The sequence below is a fragment of the Nomascus leucogenys genome, chromosome 1a (genome assembly GCF_006542625.1).
Source record: "Nomascus leucogenys isolate Asia chromosome 1a, Asia_NLE_v1, whole genome shotgun sequence".
NCBI lineage: Eukaryota > Metazoa > Chordata > Mammalia > Primates > Hylobatidae > Nomascus > Nomascus leucogenys.
Genome location: NC_044381.1, coordinates 91,305,726 through 91,329,531, shown reverse-complemented (window position 1 = coordinate 91,329,531; position 23,806 = coordinate 91,305,726). Strand labels below are relative to the sequence as shown.

Here is a 23,806-nt window from a genome sequence, read left to right as displayed (position 1 = left end):
GTGTGTTTGTTTGGTTGTTTTGAGACAGAGTTTTGCTCGTCGCCCAGGCTGGAGTGCAATGGCGCAATCTCGACTCACTGCAACCTCTACCTCCTGGGTTCAAGCGACTCTCCTGCCTCAGCCTCCCGAGTAGCTGGGATTACAGGTGCGCACCACCACGCCCAGCTAATTCTTTTGTATTTTTAGTAGAGACAGGGTTTCACCATATCGGCCAGGCTGGTCTTGAACTCCTGACCTCAGATGATCCATCCACCTCGGCCTCCCAAAGTGCTGGGATTACAGGCGTGAGCCACCACGCCCGGCCAAAGCTGCCCCTATGGTATTCTTTCTATGTCAATAAATATATGGAAAGACACTTTTGTGGGACTGGTCTGCTTTATATCTTTAAAAATATATTCCCCCCTTATGGGAAATGTATTCCCAGTCTAAACAACTGACTTTCAAGAAATAGTTCATATCTGACAAGTTAATCTTTGAGTACATATTGATATCAAGTTATATTTAGAGTCTAGAATTTCTAGGCCTGTAACTCTCAACATTGGTGTTTTTTTAAACTGTGGAACCTAACCTGTTACTGGGTTGTGAAGCGACAACCTGCTGAAGAGGATTACAACGACAATTAGTTCATTATATCAATACTAAAAACATACAGAAAAAATATTAGAGAGCAAAATATATAGTAAGGGAAGGTGTTGTTTGGGAAACTTTCACATATGTGTTATATGTGTGAGTGTATAGGTGTGTGTGCACATATGCATGCTGGGTCATAATGTCAAAGGTATTACTTTTGGAACTTTTGGATCTTGATCATTTGAAATGAAAGCTGCAGCTTCATGTGAACTGATAGAAAGATTTGGATTTCTTGCCCAGTATGTGGGCCAGGGGGTAAGATTTTCTCCTGCGGCTGACAGCCCACAACACATACCTCACACACATACCCACACATACAGTAGGCAGTTCCCAGTGTTCAAACTGGTTTGTAGGAGAGTTTGGGGGTGCTCAGAATACATTATGAAAGAGAAAGTCTTATCGAACCAGCCCACAAAAGCCTCTTTAAATTAAAATGTGCTGCCACAATAGTACTAAACACCCCAAGAACTGTGTGCGACAATGTTCCATAGGGACAATGCAATCATTTTCAATTTAGGAAGTGAGAGACTCACTAAGCTGTTGATAACTGCTTAAAGCAGTTGTGTCTCTGGACTGAGCTGTCTTGGGGTGAAATGTTGGAGATTTTTAGTGTTTCTTCTCTCCATATAATATGACAGTCCAACATCTTACTGTGCAGCCTTCCTCTCCACAACGGACTCGGGTGTGTGGGTGGAGGGAAGAACACAAACTTAATGCATTACTTATGAGCCACTTTCTACATCTACTCTCATTGGTTGGTTCTCTTCACTCTTTGCTATCCCAGAACAATCCTGAGTTTTCTTACTACAAAAATAAAATACATTTCTGACTCAAGAGACTATTGTCCAATATAGAGAATCATCAATTCAGCCATAATATTATAAAATGATTTTGAATATTGATACTTTTAAATGTTACTTTCATTTGACTAGCGTTAACATTCTAGACTGGGAAAATGAAAATTAAAATGCCAGGTATCAAAATTTGAAATGTTCTGTTAGCAAGGAGTTGAGAAAGCTTAAAAAGGGAGAATAAGAACAAAGAAGATGAAGGAAATGTCTGCCAACCCTCCAGCCTGCCTGGTATTTCCTGTTGGAGAGCAGATGGTCGTAAAGACATAGTACTCCTTGTGGTTGATTACAAGATTGAGAATTCATTCTGATTTGGGCATGGCCTCACTGCGATAGATGATGCATTTGGATTTTTGACATGAATTGTGCTCTGTACAAACTTGAGTCCCAGACTCTGGAATTTATTACCTAAGACAGGGTCTCAGTTTCCACTCTCATAGAATAGGTACACTTAGATCTCTGGACATTGTGAAAAAGAACTTCAAGGCCAAGTGCAGTGGCTCACGCCTGTAATCCCAGCACTTTGGGAGGCCGAGGTGGGTGGATCATCTGAGGTCAGAAGTTCGAGACCAGCCTGGGCGACATGGTGAAACCCTGTCTCTACTAAAAATACAAAAAAATGTAGCTGGGCATGGTGGTGGGCATCTGTAATCTCAGCTACTCAGGAGGCTGAGGCAGGAGACTCGCTTGAACCCGGGAGGTGGAGGTTGCAGTAAGCCGAGATCGTGCCACTACACTCCAGCCTGGGCGACAAGAGCAAAACTCCATCTAAAAAGAAAAGAAAAGAAAGGAACTTTAATACTCATTATTTGCAGTCACCGAAGCTATCTAAAATCTAAAGCCAGGGTTATTTAGCTTTCTCCTACAGGCTCATCTTTGCCTCACATTCGAGGATGGGTGAATTAATTTAGGAATCCCTGAACTAACATATAGTAGCTCTGAATCGACCCAGTCTAGGAAATTGTCCTACCTCAAACTATCCATAGCTTCTAGACATTAGGCTCACACATAGTTCCTTGTGATTAAGCCATTGCCTGAATTCTAGTTCCAGTAGCTAAAAGGCTGCCTTTTGTCAATTTTTTTTTCATTTCCTGCTCTACTATTCCATCACTTGGCCCTCATCTTACCCTTGCTAATAGTCTGGGGTACTAGAGCCCTGACCTTGAACCCAGGCCCATGGCAGCATGCATTCTTCTTAGAGGTCTAGGCCAGCTTGATCAGACTACTACTTACAGCCATCCCTAGTCTCTCCAAATGCATCCTTCCCGTGTCACCTCAAAACACCTGCCCTAATCAGCAGGCAGTCCCACGCCTGAGGCTTTGCTTTCCTTGCTCTAGGTTCCTACTTGCATACTAGGGTGACCAACAGTCCCGGTTCACCTGGGACTGCAAGGATGTAGGACTTTCCTGGAATGTGGGACTTTCCATGCTAAATCCAAGAAAGTCTTGGACAAACCAGAATGAGTTTGTCATGCTGATTCAGCAAGCCAGTTTGTCTTCTTACTAAGTTCTGATTTGAATTTGTGCCTTCATTCAAGGACCTCTTCTTGTGCCTCATTGCTATGTAGGAGGTTGTTGATACAAAGATCTATTACTGCCTGAATATGTGTGTCAGAAATCAGGTTCCCTGGGAAGCTGACTCAGACACAGATTAGCATAAGGAGTTTTATTATGGAGTGCTCTTGTGATCAACACCTGTGGGCAGTGGCACATTGGTTTTGCTGATTTGCGGGGTTTGCTGATGTCTATGGTATAAATACCATGACTGATTTTAAGCTGCCAACTTGACATCAATTAGCTTGCAAAATCCCTGCAAATTTAACAATTGGCTCCCATAATGCAGTACAAACCAGCTCCAGGATACCCTTGCCAGTGATGAAAAAGAAGAAAGCAGGATTGAACAGAGGGAGGAGGTGGGCTATGAGGCAATCACAACACAGGCCTCAGCCAACTGCACCAGGAGGTCTGAAATCAATATGGCCCTTCGGTATTATCCCAAGTTGGGGTGAAGGTGAAGTCTTGTTACTAGGCATCACTCTCAGAGGTTAGAGAACTGAGTTTTTTCATTGCTACAGTGGGGATGTGGGCAGTGTGGCATGGCATCCTCCACAGCCCACCCTTTCATAGCTCAGATCATATTTCCTTGTAAGTTCTAGGAGCATCTATTCTTCCTTTGTAGTGGGCTTCTTTTTCTGGGGGAAAACTTATAAGAAGATTAGCAGTGGGACTCTAGTGTCTGTAGAAACTACAGCCATTCTTGAAGCCACAAATGATCATCATAGTCTTTCTCCTCTACATTCCATTGCAGATTGCTCTCACCCTGAGCTAGCACCTCACGTAGTACTAGTATTCAGGTGGTACTAAAAAAGGAGTACCAAGAGACACTCAGGTAGATCACCTGAGTGCCAAACATACTCCTTCCTGGCCCCACTGTATAACAGCAGTTCTCCTTCCCCCTGATGATTAAGATTAATTACCCCTGTCAGAATGGTGATTATTATTCTTGTCTGCTGGATCAGTTGGCATTGAAGCCTTAAGTCACTGGCGGTAGCTGTAGCTTACATTTCAACAGTGTAAGCATTCCCCCTTTGGGAAACACAACCTCTAAATTCACACAGCCCAGAGTTATAGGAACAGGAAGCACAAACTCCCAAAGATGATCACTAGGAGCAACTCTGAAGTTTCTGAATTCATGCATTCTACCTATTATGGGTGGATCAAACACTCTGTATCACTCAGTGAATCCATACTGAGAAAATGTGTCTTTTCCAATCAGAATGAGTCACTACCCCTTTCAGAGTGGTACAAAATAATCAATATGCTACCAAGTAGTTGATTGGTCTTTTTGAAAGATTATCTCCTTGAAAATGGGAATGTGGACTCTGTTGCTAGAAGACTGGACAGGTTGGAGATTTGGAAGCAGCGGTAGTTAGATCAAACTTAGTAATTGGGATCGTGTGTGGTTAGGCCCATGAATAGCCTCCAGCCCCGCCATCATGGCAATTCTGTTTGTGTATCCATTGTGCCAGCACTGGAGTGGCCAATGTCAGAGCCTGGCTGATGTTAACCAGTCAAGTCATTCTGTCTAATTGGTTGTTTAGTGACTCTTCCATGGCATATGCACTCTGATGGACATCAACACCCGATCCAAAGATCTTCACATTTTGTATGCACTTCAATAAGTCCATCCACATGTCTCTGCCCCAGGCATCTGTGTTCCTAATATTTTAATCCTTGGTCATTTTTCATTGCCCATGGGTCTGTATATAGGCTGAACTTGAGCCACTTCTTTTTTTATGAAAATAGATAACCAGGTAAACCACCTGAACCTCTGCCCACCAAGAGAATTTGCTCTCACTGCTACCTATTAATACCATTCCTTAGCGAAGCTGAAAGGAAGTTTCAGTTCACTTTTGGTTTGTACCTATGTAGAAAGACAACCCACTTATGAAATGAGCCTAGGTTTTTTTTACCTCTTCCATCATCTGGCTATGTGAGTCCTTCCTAAGCAGCCTATGTTAGTGTGAGGTCTCTGGGAAGTGGACACCAAGACAGAGTTGGAAATGCAAGGTATTTATTGAGGGTAACTCCCGTGGAAGATAAAGAGAAGTGGGGGCAAGGGTAGGCAGGGAAAGTCTGTTAGGCCAGTAGCTTCTGGACGATGTGATAAGTGATACAACCAGAGGGTCCCATGGTCATGGGTGCATTCCCGCACTTCTTTCACTGGATGCTATGTTATGTAGGATTTCATGTTTATTGACCTAGCATTCCATTAAGTCCTCAGACAGTGGCACTGCTGAGGTTTGGGGGATATGAAAAGACAAATTTATATCGGGAATTGATGTTTATTCTTGGGCAAATGAATCCTGACCCTTCCAGGACAGAAGAGGCCAAATGTAATCAAAATGTCAGTAAGTAGCTGGTTGGTCTCCTCAAGAACAGTTCCATATTGGAGACTCACCTTTGGTCTCTCTTGCTGGTTGCTTGGATATCCAGAAGAGCTGAAGCAGCCTGATTCAGTAACTAGATCAGGCTTGTTCAGTGAAAGTTATGCTATTAGTCCCGTATATAGCCTCTGCCACTGCCTCAGTGGCCACTCTGCTCATGAGCACATTGTGCCACAGGGGTGACTAATGACTAAAGCTGGCTAATGTCAACTGGCTGAGTCACGTTGTCTATTTGGTTAGTCAGTGCCTTGACCATAGTTTATGCTTTCTGGTGAGCATTACTATGTAATATACCCTCCAAAATTTATACTTCATGCTCATTCCCATATGGCCATGTATATTCCTATACCCCAGACCTCCCCGTCATGGATTTTCAAGCCCTTTCTCTTCCAGACCCTGATCAGCCAGTTAGGCTATTTGCTACTGCCTATAAATCCATAGATATTCTCACCTCAGGCTACTTCTCCTCTACACAAGATGGATGGCCAGGAGTACCACTTATAGCTCTGCCCATTGAGAACATTTTCCTTCACCACCATCTTTCAAAGTCACTCCTGACAGTGTCTATTTCCTCTTCTTTTATGTAATGGTCAGTCAGGTGTGGCTGCAAGAGGAGACACAGGAGAGGCTCAGGAAAACAAAGTTCATTGTACTCACAGGTCCTAGAGAAAGGAGGCATGGCATGCTATGCAGGGCCACATGGGAAAGATGCCAGTATAGCTAGAAGGCAAAAAACAGACGCAAGGGGAAAGAAAGCATTAGGTCAGAACCTTTATTGGGGTTTCTGCGTGAATGGCAAGGCAGGGCAGGGTGTACAGTTGAGCACTGGCTAGTTTCAATAATTTGGGTGGGCTCTAAGCCACTGGAGTCATCCCTAGGTGTCTGGTACCTGGCCCTTGAATGATTAAGGCAGGGGAATATTGTTTCCTGGGGAGTATGAGCAGGATAGAGGAGGTATGGCTCTGGATTGGTTAGTGTGTCAAAGATATGTTCCCATCTTGTAAATCAAGCTTGGCTTTTTTCTCCTCCTTTATCTCATCATAGGAGGCCCCTCATACAACCATAGGGGTGAACTGAGGAAGGTAAACATGAGTAGTGGCGGTGGGTGATCTGCCTGCTTATGTATTAGGTTGAGGCAAAAAGTAATTGCGGTTTTCACCATTAAAAGTAAAGGCGAAGGCCAGGCGTGGTGGCTCACACCTGTAATCCCAGCACTTTGGGAGGCCAAGGCAGGTGGATCACGAGGTCAGGAGTTCAAGACCAGCCTGGCCAACATGGTGAAACCCTGTCTCTACTAAAAATACAAAAATAAATTAGCCAGGCGTGGTGGTGTGCGCCTGTAATCCCAGTTACTCCAGAGGTTGAGACAGGAGAATTGCTTAAACTAGGGAGGCAGAGGTTGCAATGAGCCAAGATCATGCCACTGCAGTCCAGCCTGGGCAACAGAGCAAGACTGTCTCAAAAAAAAAAAAAAAAAAAAAAAAGTAATGGCGAAAACTGCAATTACTTTTGCACCAACCTAAATAGCTTACTCGTGCTGGGTAGTCCTCCTTAGGTGCAATCCCAGATGTATGATTTCTGTCTTACAATGGATTGCTGCTGGGCCTGCCTATCTTTATGAATTGATGGGTCTAACAAAACCCACTCATTATGGGCCACTCCAGACACATGGCCAATGTTCATTTCTCTACTAGGGTCCAGGAACATACCAGGAGCTGTTTTTCAAGTAAGAGAATACATTTCAATTAGGAAAGAAATTTGATTATCAAGATTGTTTTGGCCTCGTAAAATGAATTAAAGTGTTTTTTCTTTTTTTATTGTTGTTCTACTGAAACCTTTATAAAGGGTTTGTGTTATTCCTTCATTAGTAAAATCCACTTGAAAAGTCATGTGGGCCTGTGTGAGCGAACTATGAAATTACAAATTCGTTTAGTAGGTTCCAGACTATGTGTATTCTACTCTTTTTATGTAAGTTTTGATAGGTTGTGCTTTTGGGGGAATTTTCCTATTTCCCTCAGAGTTCACGTTGGAAAGTTCTTGCTTGTCCAAGAGGGTAGTAACAATTCAAATATATTAGCATTGTTTATAATACCATCTTTTTCCTCTTAACCTCTCTGTATCCTTAAAATTTTGGTATGGCCCTTGTGAATAGCCTGTAATTTTGTTGTGTTTTTTTTTTTTTTTTTTGACTCATCTGATGTCCCATTCAAACATTTATTTTTTAATTTGATGCAATGTTTGGGTTTAAATGTACAATATTATATTTTTGTTCTATTTGTCTGTTCTGTTTCCTTTTATTTTCTCCCCTTTAAACATTTTCTGTTATTCCATTTTTTCATTCTTACTGGTTTGAATGTTACATTCTTTTTACTATTATTTTAGTGGTTACAATAGAAATTACATGCATCCTTGACATAACAAAATCTAACATTAATTGGTATTACCCTCCTCTGGGAGAAGCAAGGAATTTCCAACATGAACTCTAGTTACATCTCTTCCAGTTTAGATGCCTTATTTTAGTTCATTATGTATTTAAATCCATAATACATTTTTGTTTTGTTTTCATATTAGCACTTAGATTTAACCACATATTTGCCATTTCCGTTGCTTTTTATTCATTCTTACATATCAACATTCCACCTGGGGATAGTTCGCTTGCCTGAAAATCTCTTTTCAGTATTATTCCTAATAAACTCTCGGATTTATAAAAGTATAATTCAGTATTTCATTGTAGGAGAATTTTCTACTTTTATTGAAAACAACTTTTACATTTTTAAAGGTTATTTTTGTTAGACATTAAATTCTAGGTAAAGATACCACTTCACTATATTTTGGTTTCTGTTTTGATTAAGTAGCTTTTAGTGAAGTGGTACAATTTTGAAGTTTTTTTTTTTCCTCTCTGGTTGCTTTTAAGATTTTTTCTCTCTGGTTTTCAGTTTTATTATAATATGCTTAGGTATGAATTTTTCTTTCTTGCTGGAGATTGATTCAGAAGCCTCCCCAAATCAGTTGCTTATCTTGACAGCTATGGAAAGATCTCAGTAATTATCTATTAATATATTGCTTTTGCATCTCTCTGCTATTTTCCTGTGGTGTTAAATGTGATAAACATTTCTTATCTTCTATATTTTCTTCTCACCAGTCTTTCAGTTCACAAATTCTATCTTCAGCTGTGAGTAACCTGCTACAAGAACATTGAGTTCTTGATTTCAGCTAATATTATGCTTGGCTCTATAACATTGGAAATTTTTCTGTAATTTTCCAGATATCTGCTAAATTCTTCATCTTGACTTTTATCTCCTTGGACTGAGTAAGCATATTTTAAAATCTGTGTTGTCTTTGATTCATGTTATCTTGTCTCCACACATGCCCTGTTATTTTGTGGTAAACATCAAGTTTGCAAAACTATAGAAATACTTTAAAGCTTTAAAAGGTCTTTAATTCCAATTCCTGTTCACCTATGCCTGTAGGACACCACCAGATACATTGTCATCCTCTTGGATACTTCCTCCAGAATTCGCCAAAAAACTCAAGGAGAAAGTGGCCCCCAAAAGAGGCTCACCTACTTGTTATTTTTTCTCCCAACTTCCGGTTGTAATTTTGTGCTTACTGGCTTTCTAATGGCCTTCAAATTGATTTTTTTTTAAAACAATTTTCTCCATTTTGTCTAGATGCCCTCAGTTGGAGGGTTGGTCCAAATCATCTTACATTACTGTAAGTGGAAATTCCTTCTTGTTGCTGTAAGTCACTTATATTCTAACTATATGGGAATTTGGCTTTCTCCAAGTAAAGGTGGTATGAGACAGCTGTAAATATCTGGAAGCTGTGGTTAAAAAAATGTATAAACAAATTTGGCTTCTTTTAAATTCCATTTGAGTATTCACAAAAAATGCTTGAGGTCACACAGACCAATTTTGATACACTCAAGTTAGGGGACTATGCAAGAAGTTAACCAGGAGCTAGGATCATTGGGGGCCATCATGGAGGCTGGCTACCATTCAATAAGCAAGTTTAGTTTGTGGTTGACAGCTTTTCCACACTCAGTATGTGTTGAGTCTGCCTTCAGTATGACATTACGGTGTACACTGAGTTGTGACTTCTGGCCAGAGTGAATACTCTGATATGCAGTCAGATGAATTTATAGGCGAAGGCCCTTTCAATACATTCATAAGTCTTTCCAGCCAGCCTGAGCATTATGGCATAGAGATATGTAATCTTCTGTTGACCTTTTCCCCCGCAATATTTAACACATATATATTCCTTGCTTTACAATGGGACCAAGTTCTGATAAACCAATTGTAAGTCAAGGAGTGCGCTGAAGGTGTATGGTTTTCGCACCACTCTAAATTTGAAAAATCCTGAGTCAAACCCGTTGAAGTCGGGACCATTATAAAATTTCTCTCCGGGATGTTTGCCGACATTGATTGAGGTGTTACTTGGAAGAACTTCCCACAGTTACTACATTTATGTTTCTCTACATTATGAATTCTCTGACCTTCAAATTTATCCTCTGAATAAAGGCCTGCCAACAATCGGTACACATATAGTTTCCCTTCTATATGCATTCTCCAAAGGCACCTAAGTAGACTGGTTAGTGATGCCTACACCTTGGAGAGACCACCAATTAAATAATAATCGCATACTTTTAGATCGATTATGGACATGATTTTGTTAAGTGTTAATAACTTCATTAATCTATGCCACAATTTATTGAAATATAATGTGGTCATGATTAATGTACAGAATGTGGAGATGTAATTACTGCCCTGAAAAATCTTTGTTATCCTTAATAAGGCTGTTGAAAACAAATCAGTTCTGATGTGTACAACTGTATCACCAGTCCTACCTTCCAGATGGTTTTTAATGTTACTAAGATCTTTTAAAATAACCGTTTCACATAGCTCTCCTTATTTACTTATTACTAAGTAAATGAAAAGAGAATTTCCTTTGGAAACAATGGCAACAGGAACAGAGGGGAATTATCCTGTGTAAAATTTTACTCCAACCGATATTATTTTGAATTATCTGTCATAAAATATTCCACATAAAGTTGGAGGAGCTAATTTTATTAACAATCTATGCCAGGGACCAGCCAATAATATCTGTGGGCCAAATCTGGTCTGCTGCTAGTTTTTTACACACAATTTTGTTGGAACACAGTTATATTCCTTCCATTTCTGCATTATGGCTATTTGTGCACTATAGCAGAGAAGTGCCACAGAAATCATATGGCCTGCAAAACCCAAGACACTATCTGTCCTTTCCCCAAAAAGCTTGCTAACTCCATAAAAATAATCTAAATGGATTCTAAGATACACAACAGTCATTTTGTAATTAAAGTACTAGATATAACATTTTAGTTTGTATTTATGTTTTTAGAGCAGGGTCTCCCTTTGTCTCCCAGGCTGGAATGCAGTGGCTTGATTGTGGTTCACTGCAACCTCCACCTCCCGAGGTTCAAGCAATTCTCATGCCTCAGCCTCCTGGGTAGCTGGAGCTACAGGCGCCTACCACCATGCCCGGCTAAATTTTGTACTTTTAGTAGACATGGTTTTGCCATATTGGCAGAATGGTCTCGAACTCCTGACCTCAAGCAATGTGCCTGCCTCAGCCTCCCAAAGTGCTGGGATTACAGGCAGGAGCCACCATGCCTGGCTTTAGTTTGTATTTTAAAAGTACATTGCTGGTCATGTTTCTCTCACTTCAAATATTACAGACCAAAAGACATTCAGCAGCTATGCCTGTGACTGCCAAAAAATGAAAAATCTCGAAGTCAAATTTCCAAGAAGGATATCTAAAGACTATATTCTCTCAGATAGGTATTTATCCTTTCACCTACATTTATAAATAATCCAAGTCCTACACAGATAATAACAGTATGATAGTGTGTACAGCTTCTGATTTTACTTATTTTAGGGAATTAAACAGAAGTCTACTTCTTAGAACACCTAAATATTTATTTGGATAAAATAAAATAACAAGAATCTGGAGAAAAGAAACTAAGAGCCCCAAAGTTAAAGCTGGTAAAATAGTTCAAGAACTTGCAGCAAGTACCTAGAAAGTATTAAATGGTTAGGACAAAACATTCACAGTTCAAGGTCCCAAGAAAATGATCTGGTGAGCAAATACATATACACACTTAAACTAATCTGGATGAATTAGTGAAGCAATGAATAAATAAGTCAATTACTAAACCCACATAACTTATTCAAATAAAATCTAATACAAAAAATAAACTTGAAAAAAACAGGTTAAAACACTAAATCTTAACTAAAATATTAGGCAAACTAGAACAGGAGGGCCATTATTAAATTGTTCACAATAACTTTTACTATTCGAGACAAAACTGAATAGAAAATCTGAATTGTGAGAATAAACAAGTTGTTTCTCAAATACAATTCTTTGACAGCTACTCAAAAAGTGCATATACTGCAGGTCTTAATACTACTAACTACTGGTAAAAATGACTAAACCAGAACTGCCAGCACCAAATTAATTTCAAGGGTCATAATTTTATGCATTTAGTATTAACTAAAATGCTAATTATCATTGGTTAGCTTTTTAAAATCATTCTGCCTACAGAATTTTCACAAAAGACTAATTTCACACAATTTAATTAAGATGTGAATATGAGATTCTGTGACTCTCCCCACTCCTCTGCCCCTGAGAAAGAAAACTCATATAGTGGAGGAAAAAATGGAGTCATGCAAATAGGACAATGATGAGGATCAATTGAATAGTGAAGACTCCCAAAGTTAACTAATTAGATTTTAACTGCTTTAAAAAGATCAGGGTACTTGAATCACATCAAGTAACTGGGTGTTGGAATATGAGATTAATGCTTGTACAATCCTCATATGTAAAGATGCTATCCTAAGAAAATGATTTGAATAGTATCTTCCCTTATTAAATCTTAGAAAATTTTACTTTCAGGTATTTGATAAACTGAAAAGGCAAAGAAATTCCAAGAGTTCTAATACAGTACAAAAATCATGTCCCATATGTATTGAAACAAATTAGAAACTGTTAAGTCCAAGAATTTAAGTACCTTGAAACTACTAAATTCAAGATAACACAGATTCATGTCGAACAGACCTCACCAGATCCAGACTGACAACATATACCACAAAATTTGGCCTAATAGTCACAAACCATGAAGACGTAAATATATTCGTTAATATTAGCAGCTCTGCTAGAACTAGAATAGTTTTCAAAATATTTCCAGTGGCTCTAAAGAATGTCTAGCCACAGCTCAAAAATCACATCCAGGTAAGATCTTAGTCTTAGAAATCCGTGCATTATCTTGTTTTCCTGATAATTTAAAAAATCAAATTTTCACCTATATACATCCCCAGAAAAAATTTTGAATCTCCCTTCCAGGTACAGTGAAAACTCAATAATACATCTCCTTAATAAAATTTCCATCATATTGATAAATTTATATTTTTATTTTTCATATTTCACTTGAAAAAATTAGCTAATTTTTACCAATGAAGTGGTAAAAATAGAGGCAACTGTAACTTAAAATTACACAGCTTCTTAATGTTTTATTCATAGCATTCTTTATACATCGGAAGCTTCACTGATATTTAATTTACTGCAGCATCCTGTGGGTGAAGCACAAAAATTACATTAAACAAAGAAACAAAAGCACTTTTGACTTTTTAAAATTATATATATATTTATATCCAGTTGACAAATAGCATCACAATTATTATTGTATAAAAAACTAAAAATCACCATGGAAGCTAAGGCCTAAATTCTCATTCCAATTGTTCCCTTTTTATACCTAAGAGATATTAATTAGATTCCAGTACCTCAAAAAAAAAAAAAAAAAAAAAAACCCAAACAAACAAAAAAACCCAGGTCTACATTATTTACATACAGTATGGGAAAAAAAGCTGCTTTTTGGCTAACTTAGATTGCGGTTACCTGCAGTATTTACACTGTAAATGTTAAAGGGAAGAAGCACTACTAACAAATACCATTTAAAAAAAATATATTGTGCCTGGAATTTTATTCTTAAATTAGTTGTATATCCTAATAAGTGTCTGTTGAATAGAATTTGACTTCTAATAAATCTACTGAAAGTGTGAAACAGAGTACCACTATGCTTCTTCATATTCCTAATCTAGATCCTGTTAGGTCCAATATTGTAGTTAACTATAAGCACTGAACCTTAAATGAAACAATGGCAACATGTGTGTAGATGAAATTTTATTTAGTATTGTAAAATATAATGCCTTGATGTTTACTCACAATTATGAGACTATCCTCCTATTCTTTTAATCCTTTAAGAAGTCTCATATGATAGGTCCCTAAACAGTGAAACCTTCCAGTAACTTACCAGAAAAAAGTTTAATTATGTTATTCTGTTCTTAGATGTTTCTAATATTTAAAAACATATCTAAACCCTTGGCAAAAACAAACACAATCAATTCAGTGTAACAGACTGAGCTTTAAACTGTACTTTAATTTTCAGTAACTGTAACCTACTGGTTAATTGAACCAAATGTAGAGTATTTAAATGACTCACTACGAAGTGTGTCAAATCAATGATAGAATGCATAGAAAAGTGGAGATAAGTTTGGGGGAAGGTGCAAGGTGGGTTAATGTGAAAAATGGTAAATGCCAGTTTTAATAACAAAAATGGTACTAAATGCAGATGAACATTAAATTAATACAGTATAAAAGAGAATAGCTTAAATAAACTGGTATTCACATATTACAATAGCAAAGTTATGACAGAATGAACTGAAGACACGAACAGTTTTGAAAATTCTCTTTTCAGCCTACTTCCAATAGAAATAGTCAGGCTTTTTTCCTGTACATAGTTTGATGCTTTGTCTATACCATATATAGTAGAAAAATAAATTCTTTAGCAACCTAGAAACAGTTTATAAAACTCTTAAAGTTTAATTTTTCTTTGCCAGACATGCCAATAGTTAAACTGACAACTATAAATTAAAGCTATATAGACAATAGGTATAAGTAATATAGAACAGGTTAAGAATACTACATTTACCGGATTTTTTTTTTTAAAAATTACTGTACTTTCTTAATTCCTGTGTGCTTTGCAATAGGAATAATAGGGACTTTGTTTTCTTAGAAAAGATAACATGTAAGAATATAACACAAATAAGATAATTTATAATATACATGTACTTCAACAGCAGCCTGGTTCATGCCAACATCTTGGTTCTGAAGTTAAAATTGGAAGTACAATACCTAGAACTTAACAGCTGGGACAGACAATATTTATTTTAGGAAAAAACAGAGCAAATCAAACTCTTAGGAGCCTTGAATCTGAAAATCATCTATTTACTATAATACATATAAGATAATCTTAAAATTGTAGTATGAATTAAGATAACATTGACCAAAGAATTTTTTTTTTTTTACTACACAAAATATAACCTAGTGAAATTTATCTGTGCCACCTATTCTGAAAATTTTATCCATAATTTAGTGTTCTGGTTTTATCTTCACTAACAAAATGTTTACCCCCAAAAGCAGCAGTCATTTATAGTAATTCTGGTACCAACATCAAAGGAAAAAATTGGCTTAAAAATGGTGCAAAAGCCATTTTGGATTTTAGTACAACACATCACAGAAAAGAACATGAATACAAATTTGTAATATAAACACTCCAAAGAGTCTGTCAGTACCCAAAGTATTTTTATTGCTATATTAGCAATGGGTTTTTTGGATATTTTTTAAGGGCCACATAAAAATAGATTCAAGGAACAAATTAAATTGAAGTCCTAGAATTAAATGTTTGGTTTAAAGAATTTTCTACAACAAATTTCATGTTTATGTATGAAAAGTTATATAACCTTATATGAAAATGTCATGAAGTATTCTCTACACTATACTAAATGTGTTCCCCAAGAGGGAAAAAATTAAAATATCTAAAATATATTAGATTAAGATTACAAGACCATCATAGATCTTTTGAACATGCATCTGTTTACAGAATTAACAGTATACAAAATTTTTATTTCATTATGGACCATAAAGAAATGAGTTGGTGACAACTATCCTTTGCACAACATTATCAACTCACTTTAGCCACAAGCATGTCCTTGGTATGTGTGTAAAAGAAATAGGTTCATTTATCCCTCATCAAATCATCCACAGGTTTACTTGGAAGTAAAGATGAAGGTACAGAAATGTGAAATATGTCAAGTGTATTTTTTCTTTCTTTCAAACAACATCCCAAGCATGGCCTCAGTAGCCTGAATAAAATACTTAACTGGGCTTTTAGTTATCTACACTGACTGCCAGAATGTAAATTAAGTTGCCCAAATTAGCAATCAAATAACAAAATCAGCCAGAAAGCAGGCTGAAAAGCATTAAATGTTTCATATAGGTGAGTTTTTAAATCATTTAATTTCTATAGAAAAATTTTATTCACAATATAATGTGACAGAAATTGCCACAGGAATGATATACTGATTGCAATAAGGTTGCATGCAGCAGCAGCTTTGTACTTTATAGCTATTTTTGTTTATAAAAATTAAACCTCTCCAGTCATGCTTATCACATGGTCTTAGATTTGTAATGTAAGTGAATAAGGAATACCATCTAGTTCAAAGAGAAAATGTAATTTTGAATGTGAATTATCTGTATGAAACATGAAGTATACTACTGAACCCTGAAACATGCATGTCTAGATTTGCTTTTTGTCCAAATCCAGCCTGTTTGCAATCACTTCCTACTCATATAATACCAAGAGGATCCGTTTGTAATTGTGGTTGTATCAGCTGAGGTTGCAATGGTGGCGGCAACTGAAGTGGTACCATTGGTTCCACCAACTGTCCTGGGTTTGAAGGTGGTGGAGGAGCCACAATGTTTGTCGTTTCTACAATTTCTCCATTGTAAAAGAAAAACTGACACTGCTGAATGAATGTTTCAACAACAGATTGATGAATCTTAGTAGTAGACAGAAACTCTCGATTTTCAAAATCAGGTCTCATCAAGGTTGGCCAAAAACAGATGGATAAGTTGTCTGCTGTCATTAGGTTGATTTTATTTTGCTGACTAACCCTGAAATTATGAAAGGAAAAAACATTTAGAAATTAAAACTCGTTACAATCACAGAATTCCAGAGCTAGAAATGATCTCAGATTTAATGTTACCTTTTAACCTACTTCAAACCTGGGGTTTAAAAATTTGCATAAAGAACCATCTTTAATTTGTATGTAAAAAAGTTTTCCTGGGCCAGGTGCAGTGGCTCACGCCTGTAATCCCAGCACTTTGGGAGGCTGAGGCAGGCGGATCACCTGAGGTCGGGAGTTCGAGACCAGCAGGACCAACATGCAGAAACCCCATCTCTACTAAAAATACAAGATTAGCCAGGCGTAGTGACAAAGCCTGTAATTCCAGCTACTTGGGAGGCTGAGGCAGGAGAATCACTTGAACCTGGGAGGCGGAGGTTTGTGGTGAGCTGAGATCCCGCCATTGCACTCCAGCCTGGGCGACAAGAGCGAAGTGAAACTCCGTCTCAAAAACAGCAACAACAACAACAAAAAACCTTTCCTGATGTGACAAATTGTATTGAGTTTCTGGCAACAGAAACAACAAATTCTAATTGTATATGTAACTTCTTTGACTACTGTGAGGGACGAAAAGATAAACCAGAGATAAAAAACCAAAGATAAAAAAAACCTGGTTGCTAGCATTCCATAAAACAAAACAATCTTTATTTTATTTTTTTTTTTTTTTGAGACAAAGTCTTGCTCTGTTGGCCAGGCTGGAGTGCAATGGCACGATCTCGGCTCATTGCAACCTCCACCTCCCGGGCTCAAGCAATTCTCCCGCCCCAAGCCTCCTGAGTAGCTAGGATTACAGATGCTCATACCATGCCCAGCTAATTTTTGTATTTTTAGTGGAGATGGGGTTTCACCATGTTTCCGTGGTATTTTCTCATGGAAAGGTTGTAAGAAATGTTAATACAATTTTATACCACATTGCTAGTAAAAAGTAAACTTTAAACATCGGTCAATCCTCTTTTAGGAGGTACCAACTGAAATGTACTTGGTTTGGGTGTTGATACTATTAGTTAAAAATAAAACAAAAACAACATACAGTTCATTAAAATGCCAGTAGAAAATATTATGAGGAGACTTTTGAAAAAATTAATACACATACTAATAGTTCCATTCAGTCCTCAGAACAATTTTGTGAAGTGTTGTTATTTTCATGTTTATAGTTGAGACAATCAAGACTTAGCAAGAATAAGTCATTTACCCAAGGTCACAGAACTAGTAATTTTTCAAACCAAATACTGTTCCAACTCCAAATAGGTCAATCTGGTTAATTATCTAAGTGTCATTTCATATCTAAAATTCTAAGATTTTACAGAGAATGTGGTAAAAAAGAAAATATACTTACCACACTTACTATTTATATAATAATTACATTACAAAACTAATCACATATCTTTTTAGATATAAATTAGAAAACCAAAATTCAACTGTATGTTTAGTCTGAGTCCCCTTTTCTATCTGATAATTATCCAATTTATAAAATTTACATGTTTGAAATGTGTAGTGCATTTTATTTGCCAAAAAACCCTAAAAAAATAAAAATACCTGTTTAGATGTGTTATCACGTATCTGAACACATCATAGTTTACAGGATGAAATTTCTTAACAATTTCTTTCAAGGCATGAAGACGTTCTGTTTTATCCGAGATTTCTGTAAAATTAAAACAGTGAAGAATTTGTGTAAAACTTACACATTTAAAAATATTTGATAAAGCTTCCTGCTATATTTACTGTAACAATCAAGAATGTATTTAAAGCATATTAGGATAGGTAAACAAAATCAAAGAAAATGTTCTAAAGCAGCAGTCCCCAGCCTTTTTGGCACCAGGGACCAGTTTTGTGGAAGGCAGTTTTTCCGCGGACAGGTGGGGGGATGGTTTCAGGATGATTCAAGTGCATTACATTTATCATTAGATTCTCGTAAGATGTGCACAACCTAGATCCCCAGCATGCGCAGTTCACAATAGGGTTCCCACTCCTAGGAGAATCTAATGCCGCACCTGATCTGACAGAAGGCGGAGCTCAGCTTCCCTTATCCAACTGCTCACCTTCTGCTGTGCGGCCTAGTTCCTAACAAGCCAGGCTGTGTGGCCTAGGGGTTGGAAAGCCCTGTTCAAAAGAACCTGCTAAATTATGTAAATTAAGAAATCACTTCAACTAACATTATCTATTTCTATTAATGTTATCATTTATTACTGTAGCCTTTTTATAAGGAAAGCTAATCACTGAAGACCAAAGTGACTCAGCATTGACAAAATGGGAAATGGTACATTAGCAATTTATGTAACTAGATACTGATTTATAATTAACTAATTACTTATAAATCTGTCAGGCTTTTAACATTTATGCTACAGAGTAACTATTTTAGGCTTTGTGGGCACACTTACTCAACCCTGTGTTGTAGCACAAAAGCAGTAACAGACAACATGTAACAAACAGGAGTGGCTATACTCCAATAAAACTTCTGAAATTTGAATTTCATGTAATTTTAATGTGTCATGAAATTCTCTTTTTTCTTGGTGTAAAAACGACTCTCGGCTTAAAAGTCTGCCAAAAACTGGCAATAGCCTAACTATGGCCCTCGGGCTATAGATTTGCCTATACTACAGTTACTTGTAATCCATTTTGCTTATCAAAGATTTTCCTTTACAGGCAGTTTAAGTATTAATTTACTCTCCAAATCTATGCAATTATGAAACAGAGTAACTAAAATGTGGCCCTGAAATAAATGAGATAGAGGGTGCTTTCCACCTCTTCCTTATTTTGGAGACCAGTGTGCACACCACATCATTATGGTAGCATAACCAATTACTAACAAAATTTCATTTGTTACACATTACTTCTAAATCAGTCCTCAAAAATTTCCTAAGTAGGAAAGTTCTGAGGTTCCTATTAATGGTCAATAGATAAGAACATCTAAGCTATCAATTAAACCATTTTCCCACTTTAACTGAGAGTATGTATAAGGCAACTATACCTTGTGACAATATACTGAATTAAAAAAATCACTGAGAACTTAGAACAATACGAAGTAGTCTCACCTAAAATAACCTGAAGACTTGCAACCAAAAGGAAATAGTAGAGAGAAGTATTTAGCAACTATGTTAATTTTTTGTCACTGAGAAATCATGTGGATGAAACTGATGCCCAAACAGACTTTAGTTCTCATTTTCCAGATAAACGAATATCTGTTTAGTGGAAACATCTGAATGAAAGATGCCAAAGTAGGAATAAATACTAAATAAATATCATGTTCTTTCCCAAAATGACTTACAACACATGGTCTGCTATGGTTTGAATGTTTCCCCCAAAGTTCCTGTGTGGGGAACTTAATCCCCAAGGCAACAGTGTTGAGAGGTGGGATCTTTAAGAGGTGACTATATCATGAGGGTTTTGTCCTCATGAACAGATTAACGCTGTTATCTCTGAAGTGAGTTAGCTACTTTGGGAATGAGTTCCTGATAAAAGAGTAAGTTCAGCCCCCTTCCTGTCTCTTACTCTCTGAGTGTGCTCTCTTGCCCTTCCACCTTCGAGCATGGAATGACTTTGCAAAAAGGCCCTCACCTGATGAGGCCTCCTTGACCCTGAACTTACCAGCCTCTAGAACTGTAAGAAATAAATTACTTTATAAATTATGCAGTCTGTGGTATTCTGTTATAGCAACATAAAACAGGTAAGACAAGGCCAAAGTAAATTTCTTTGACTTACAATTTGAAGAATTTATTTAATTTTCTTACAATGCCCTTAAGTTTGAATTAAAAACACAAACCTCAAACTTCTAGTACAATGATCTTCTAATTTCTAGGAGCATTTAAGTCATCTAGGGGGCTTAGCTAGAACAGAATATTCCTGGAGGCCATCTCCAGGGATTCTGATTTTAATTTAGAGGAAAATACCTTTAAGAAATAGAGTTATAGTTAATTTTTATTAGCTACATATTCTAGTACATGATGATTTTAACACTTAGCAATCGATATCCAAAAACAGCCATTATCATCCCTCTCATAAAAAGGAGGTTTATACTTACTTGCTGCTTCCAATAGTTCCGGATGAAGAGAATATGGAATTAAAGGATCTGGCAGATCTGCAAAGAAAGCTTTAAGGGCTCCAGCTACAGCATTTACTGTTACTTCCATTGACACTAGATTGATATTATGATCTACAAGACAAAAATTAACATTTTAAATTATATAATAAAACTTTATTATAGAAGTAAGCTAAATGGTTACTTTTAGATCAAAAGATAACTTTAAGTCTTGGGCCACTTTTCTTTTTTTTTTTTGAGACTGAGTTTCACTTTTGTTGCTCCGGTTGCAGTACAGTGGCGCAATCTCACCTCACTGCAACCTCCACCTCCCGGGTTCAAGCCATTTTCTTGCCTCAGCCTCCCGAGTAGCTGGGATTATAGGTGACTGTCACCACGCCCGGCTAATTTTTTATATTTTTAGTAGACACGGGGTTTCACCATGTTGGCCAGGCTGGTCTCGAACTCCTGACCTCAGGTGATCCACCTGCCTCAGCCTCCCAAAGCGCTGAAATTACAGGCGTGAGCCATGGCGCCCGGCCCCACTTTTCTTTTTAGGCTGACAAACTACATAGATCAGGGAAAAGACAATCAAGCAATAAGCCTTTTCTGTTATAATAAAAAAATGCTGTTAGGCTTATTAGTATATTGAGGAACTTTACTAATACCTATCTTTTTGTTGTTGCTGTTTATACAGCTATTTAAAAGAGGCCACGAGAGGCAGGTGAGGTGGTGCGTACCTGTAGTCCCAGCTACTCAGGAAACTAAGGTGAGAGCCCAGGAGTTTAAGTCCAGCCTGGGCAACATAGTGAGACCCTGTTTCTTTGGAGGAGGAAAAAAAAAAAAAGAGGCCATAAATAACTAGAAAGAAAAAAGAAATATGCATACAGGTTGATCTGAAACTTGTTCACTGGAACATTTCGTATCTGGGATAACTGCTAAGTAAAATCCACATACTCCAAAATTTGAAAAAAATCTGAAATCCAAAATACTTTTGGGCCCCAAGAATTTTGAATAAGGGATACTCAATTTGTATAAATTCTAATTTGGACCTTTTAAGCTTACAGTTCAAAATTGTATGTAAAACAGTTTAAATTTAAGTAGTTGGTGAAGTTCCGACTAAAAAAATCAAGAATGGAACATACTAAAGGTATATCATAAGGTTAATTTGCTATCAGTAAATCACTTTAATATAAAAAATAGGCCAGCAAAAAGAAAAAAAATTTCCCCATCACCTAGAGAGAAGCATTGTTTACAGTTTAGCATGTTTCCTTTCGGCCTTTCTCTGCTCATTAAAAAAATTGCCAAATCAATTGTTAACATTTTGCCCTACATAAACAATGTTAACGGCTGTGAAATATTTCCTTAGATTACACAATTTACATAATATTCTATTACTGAACATTTAGATTTCATTTAAATATATTACAATAATATGAAAATGATATGACGCTATGCTTTAATACATACAAGCTTATTTCCTTAGGCTACATTCTTTGTAATAATAGCTACCCAATGAACATTTAATATGGTGCTCAGACAGAAAACTCTTCATATGCATTATCCCATTATCCTTATAGTTACTCTCATCACTCCCATACTAGACATGAAGAAATTGAGATTTAGAAAGATTAACTTGCCAGAGGCACAAAAATAGTGGCAGTGGTGGTAGGACCAGAAAACAAAACAAGAAACTCAAACTCAAGAGCCTTGGTATTAACTATAACCATGCGTTCATTACTGGAAGTGAAATTCTACCAATTTAATACCATTGCCTAAACAGTTTTTTAAACACTATATATATATATAAAAATATATATATAGAAATATATATATAGAAATATATATATATATATATATATTTCTTTCTTTTTTTTTGAGATGCAGTCTCGCTCTGTCACCCAGGCTGGAGTGCAGTGGTATGATCTCAGCTCACTGCAACCTCCCCCTCCTGGGTTCAAGTGATGCTCCCGCCTCAGCCTCCCAAGTAGCTGGGATTACGGGCATGCACCACCATGTCCGGCTAATTTTTTGCATTTTAGTACAGATGGGGTTTCACTGTGTTGCCCAGGCTGGTCTCGAACTCCTGAGCTCAGGCAATTCGTCCACCTTGGCCTCCCAAAGTGCTAGGATTACAGGTGTGAGCCACTGTGATTGGCCAATATTTTTTAAAAATGGGATACTAGACTATACGATACTCTTTGGCCAACAAGGTGTGTTTTTGTATACACACAGTCACACACACACACACCACTCAACAACTGATGTTCTGCCATTTCAACAGGCATAAAATCTTTATTTTACCTGGCTTCTTAGTATTAGTATTCATTCTACTTATTAGACCTGAGTGGTATCCCCCCAACACCCCTTTTAAAAAAAACTTACAATACTGCAAGGAAGAGCCTTGTAAGTATATCTTGGCATGCTTATGCAAAGACTTCTGTAACAAATTCCTAGAAGTGGAATTTCTCTAGCAAAGCTATCTGAATCCTGATATTCACAAACTGCCTCTCAAAAGGCACCTACAACCAACAGTGTACAAGATACATGTTTACTTACTCTCTACTAACAATTCTTTTCATTCAAATAAAACAAATAAATATAATCCTTTGTTATCATTAATAGAGGCTAAGCATATTTTCATGTATTTATTGGTTGCTCTCTTCTGATGCGAATTACTTAAGCTAGGTATGTCACACCCTGTTTTAGCCATATGTCATACAGAATTTTTACATTTTTGTAAAATTTTAGCATGTACATAGTCCAGTCTATCAACTTGTGTTCATGCTTTCTAGATTTCATATCAAGTTTGGGCTTTTCTTTACTCTAAGACTATAAAAATATTCACTCATTTTTCTCCCTAGTACTTATGGTTTTCATTTTTTACATTTAAATCTTTAATCGCATATAGAATTTACTGAATATGAGTAGAAAATTCGGCTTTTTTTACTCCTAATGGCTGTCGATCAATCATAAGTCAAATTACTGCTTTTCTAAATCTGGTGATGGATTTATATAGGTTCAGTCACAGTCTTTTATTTGTGAGATAGTTTAATGTATTAGGAATACGAAATTTGGGAAGAAACTCTGAGTATATGTGCCATAAAATATCTAATCTGACATCAAAATATTGTATAGTATTCCCTTCAGTCTTAGGGTAAGAGACAGTTTCTTGTTATTTCAAAAACAAAATTTATTGTACTGCATTCCATTCCTTCCAGGTCTGATGGACTTTGCTTCAATACTGAATGCCTGCTTTTCTAGTACCTCCTTTCTTATTTGCTAAATCCTCTTCTGTCTTCA

At 37.0% G+C, this 23,806-nt stretch overlaps 1 protein-coding gene across 4 annotated transcripts in view; it reads right to left on the bottom strand.

The window, feature by feature from the left end:
• Positions 1–12,949: 12,949 nt before the first annotated feature.
• ARHGAP5 (Rho GTPase activating protein 5) overlaps positions 12,950–23,806 on the bottom strand; it is an 84,208-nt gene continuing 73,351 nt past the window's right edge. For all 4 annotated transcript variants that reach the window (XM_030813177.1, XM_030813165.1, XM_012504490.2 and 1 more), the window contains exons 5-7: positions 20,507–20,638; positions 18,025–18,130; positions 12,950–16,477 (exon numbers count right to left, since the gene is read on the bottom strand). In XM_030813177.1, the coding sequence (XP_030669037.1) occupies positions 16,150–16,477; positions 18,025–18,130; positions 20,507–20,638 (566 nt within the window). In that variant the 3' untranslated portion in view covers positions 12,950–16,149. The remainder of the gene's footprint in view (positions 16,478–18,024; positions 18,131–20,506; positions 20,639–23,806) is intronic.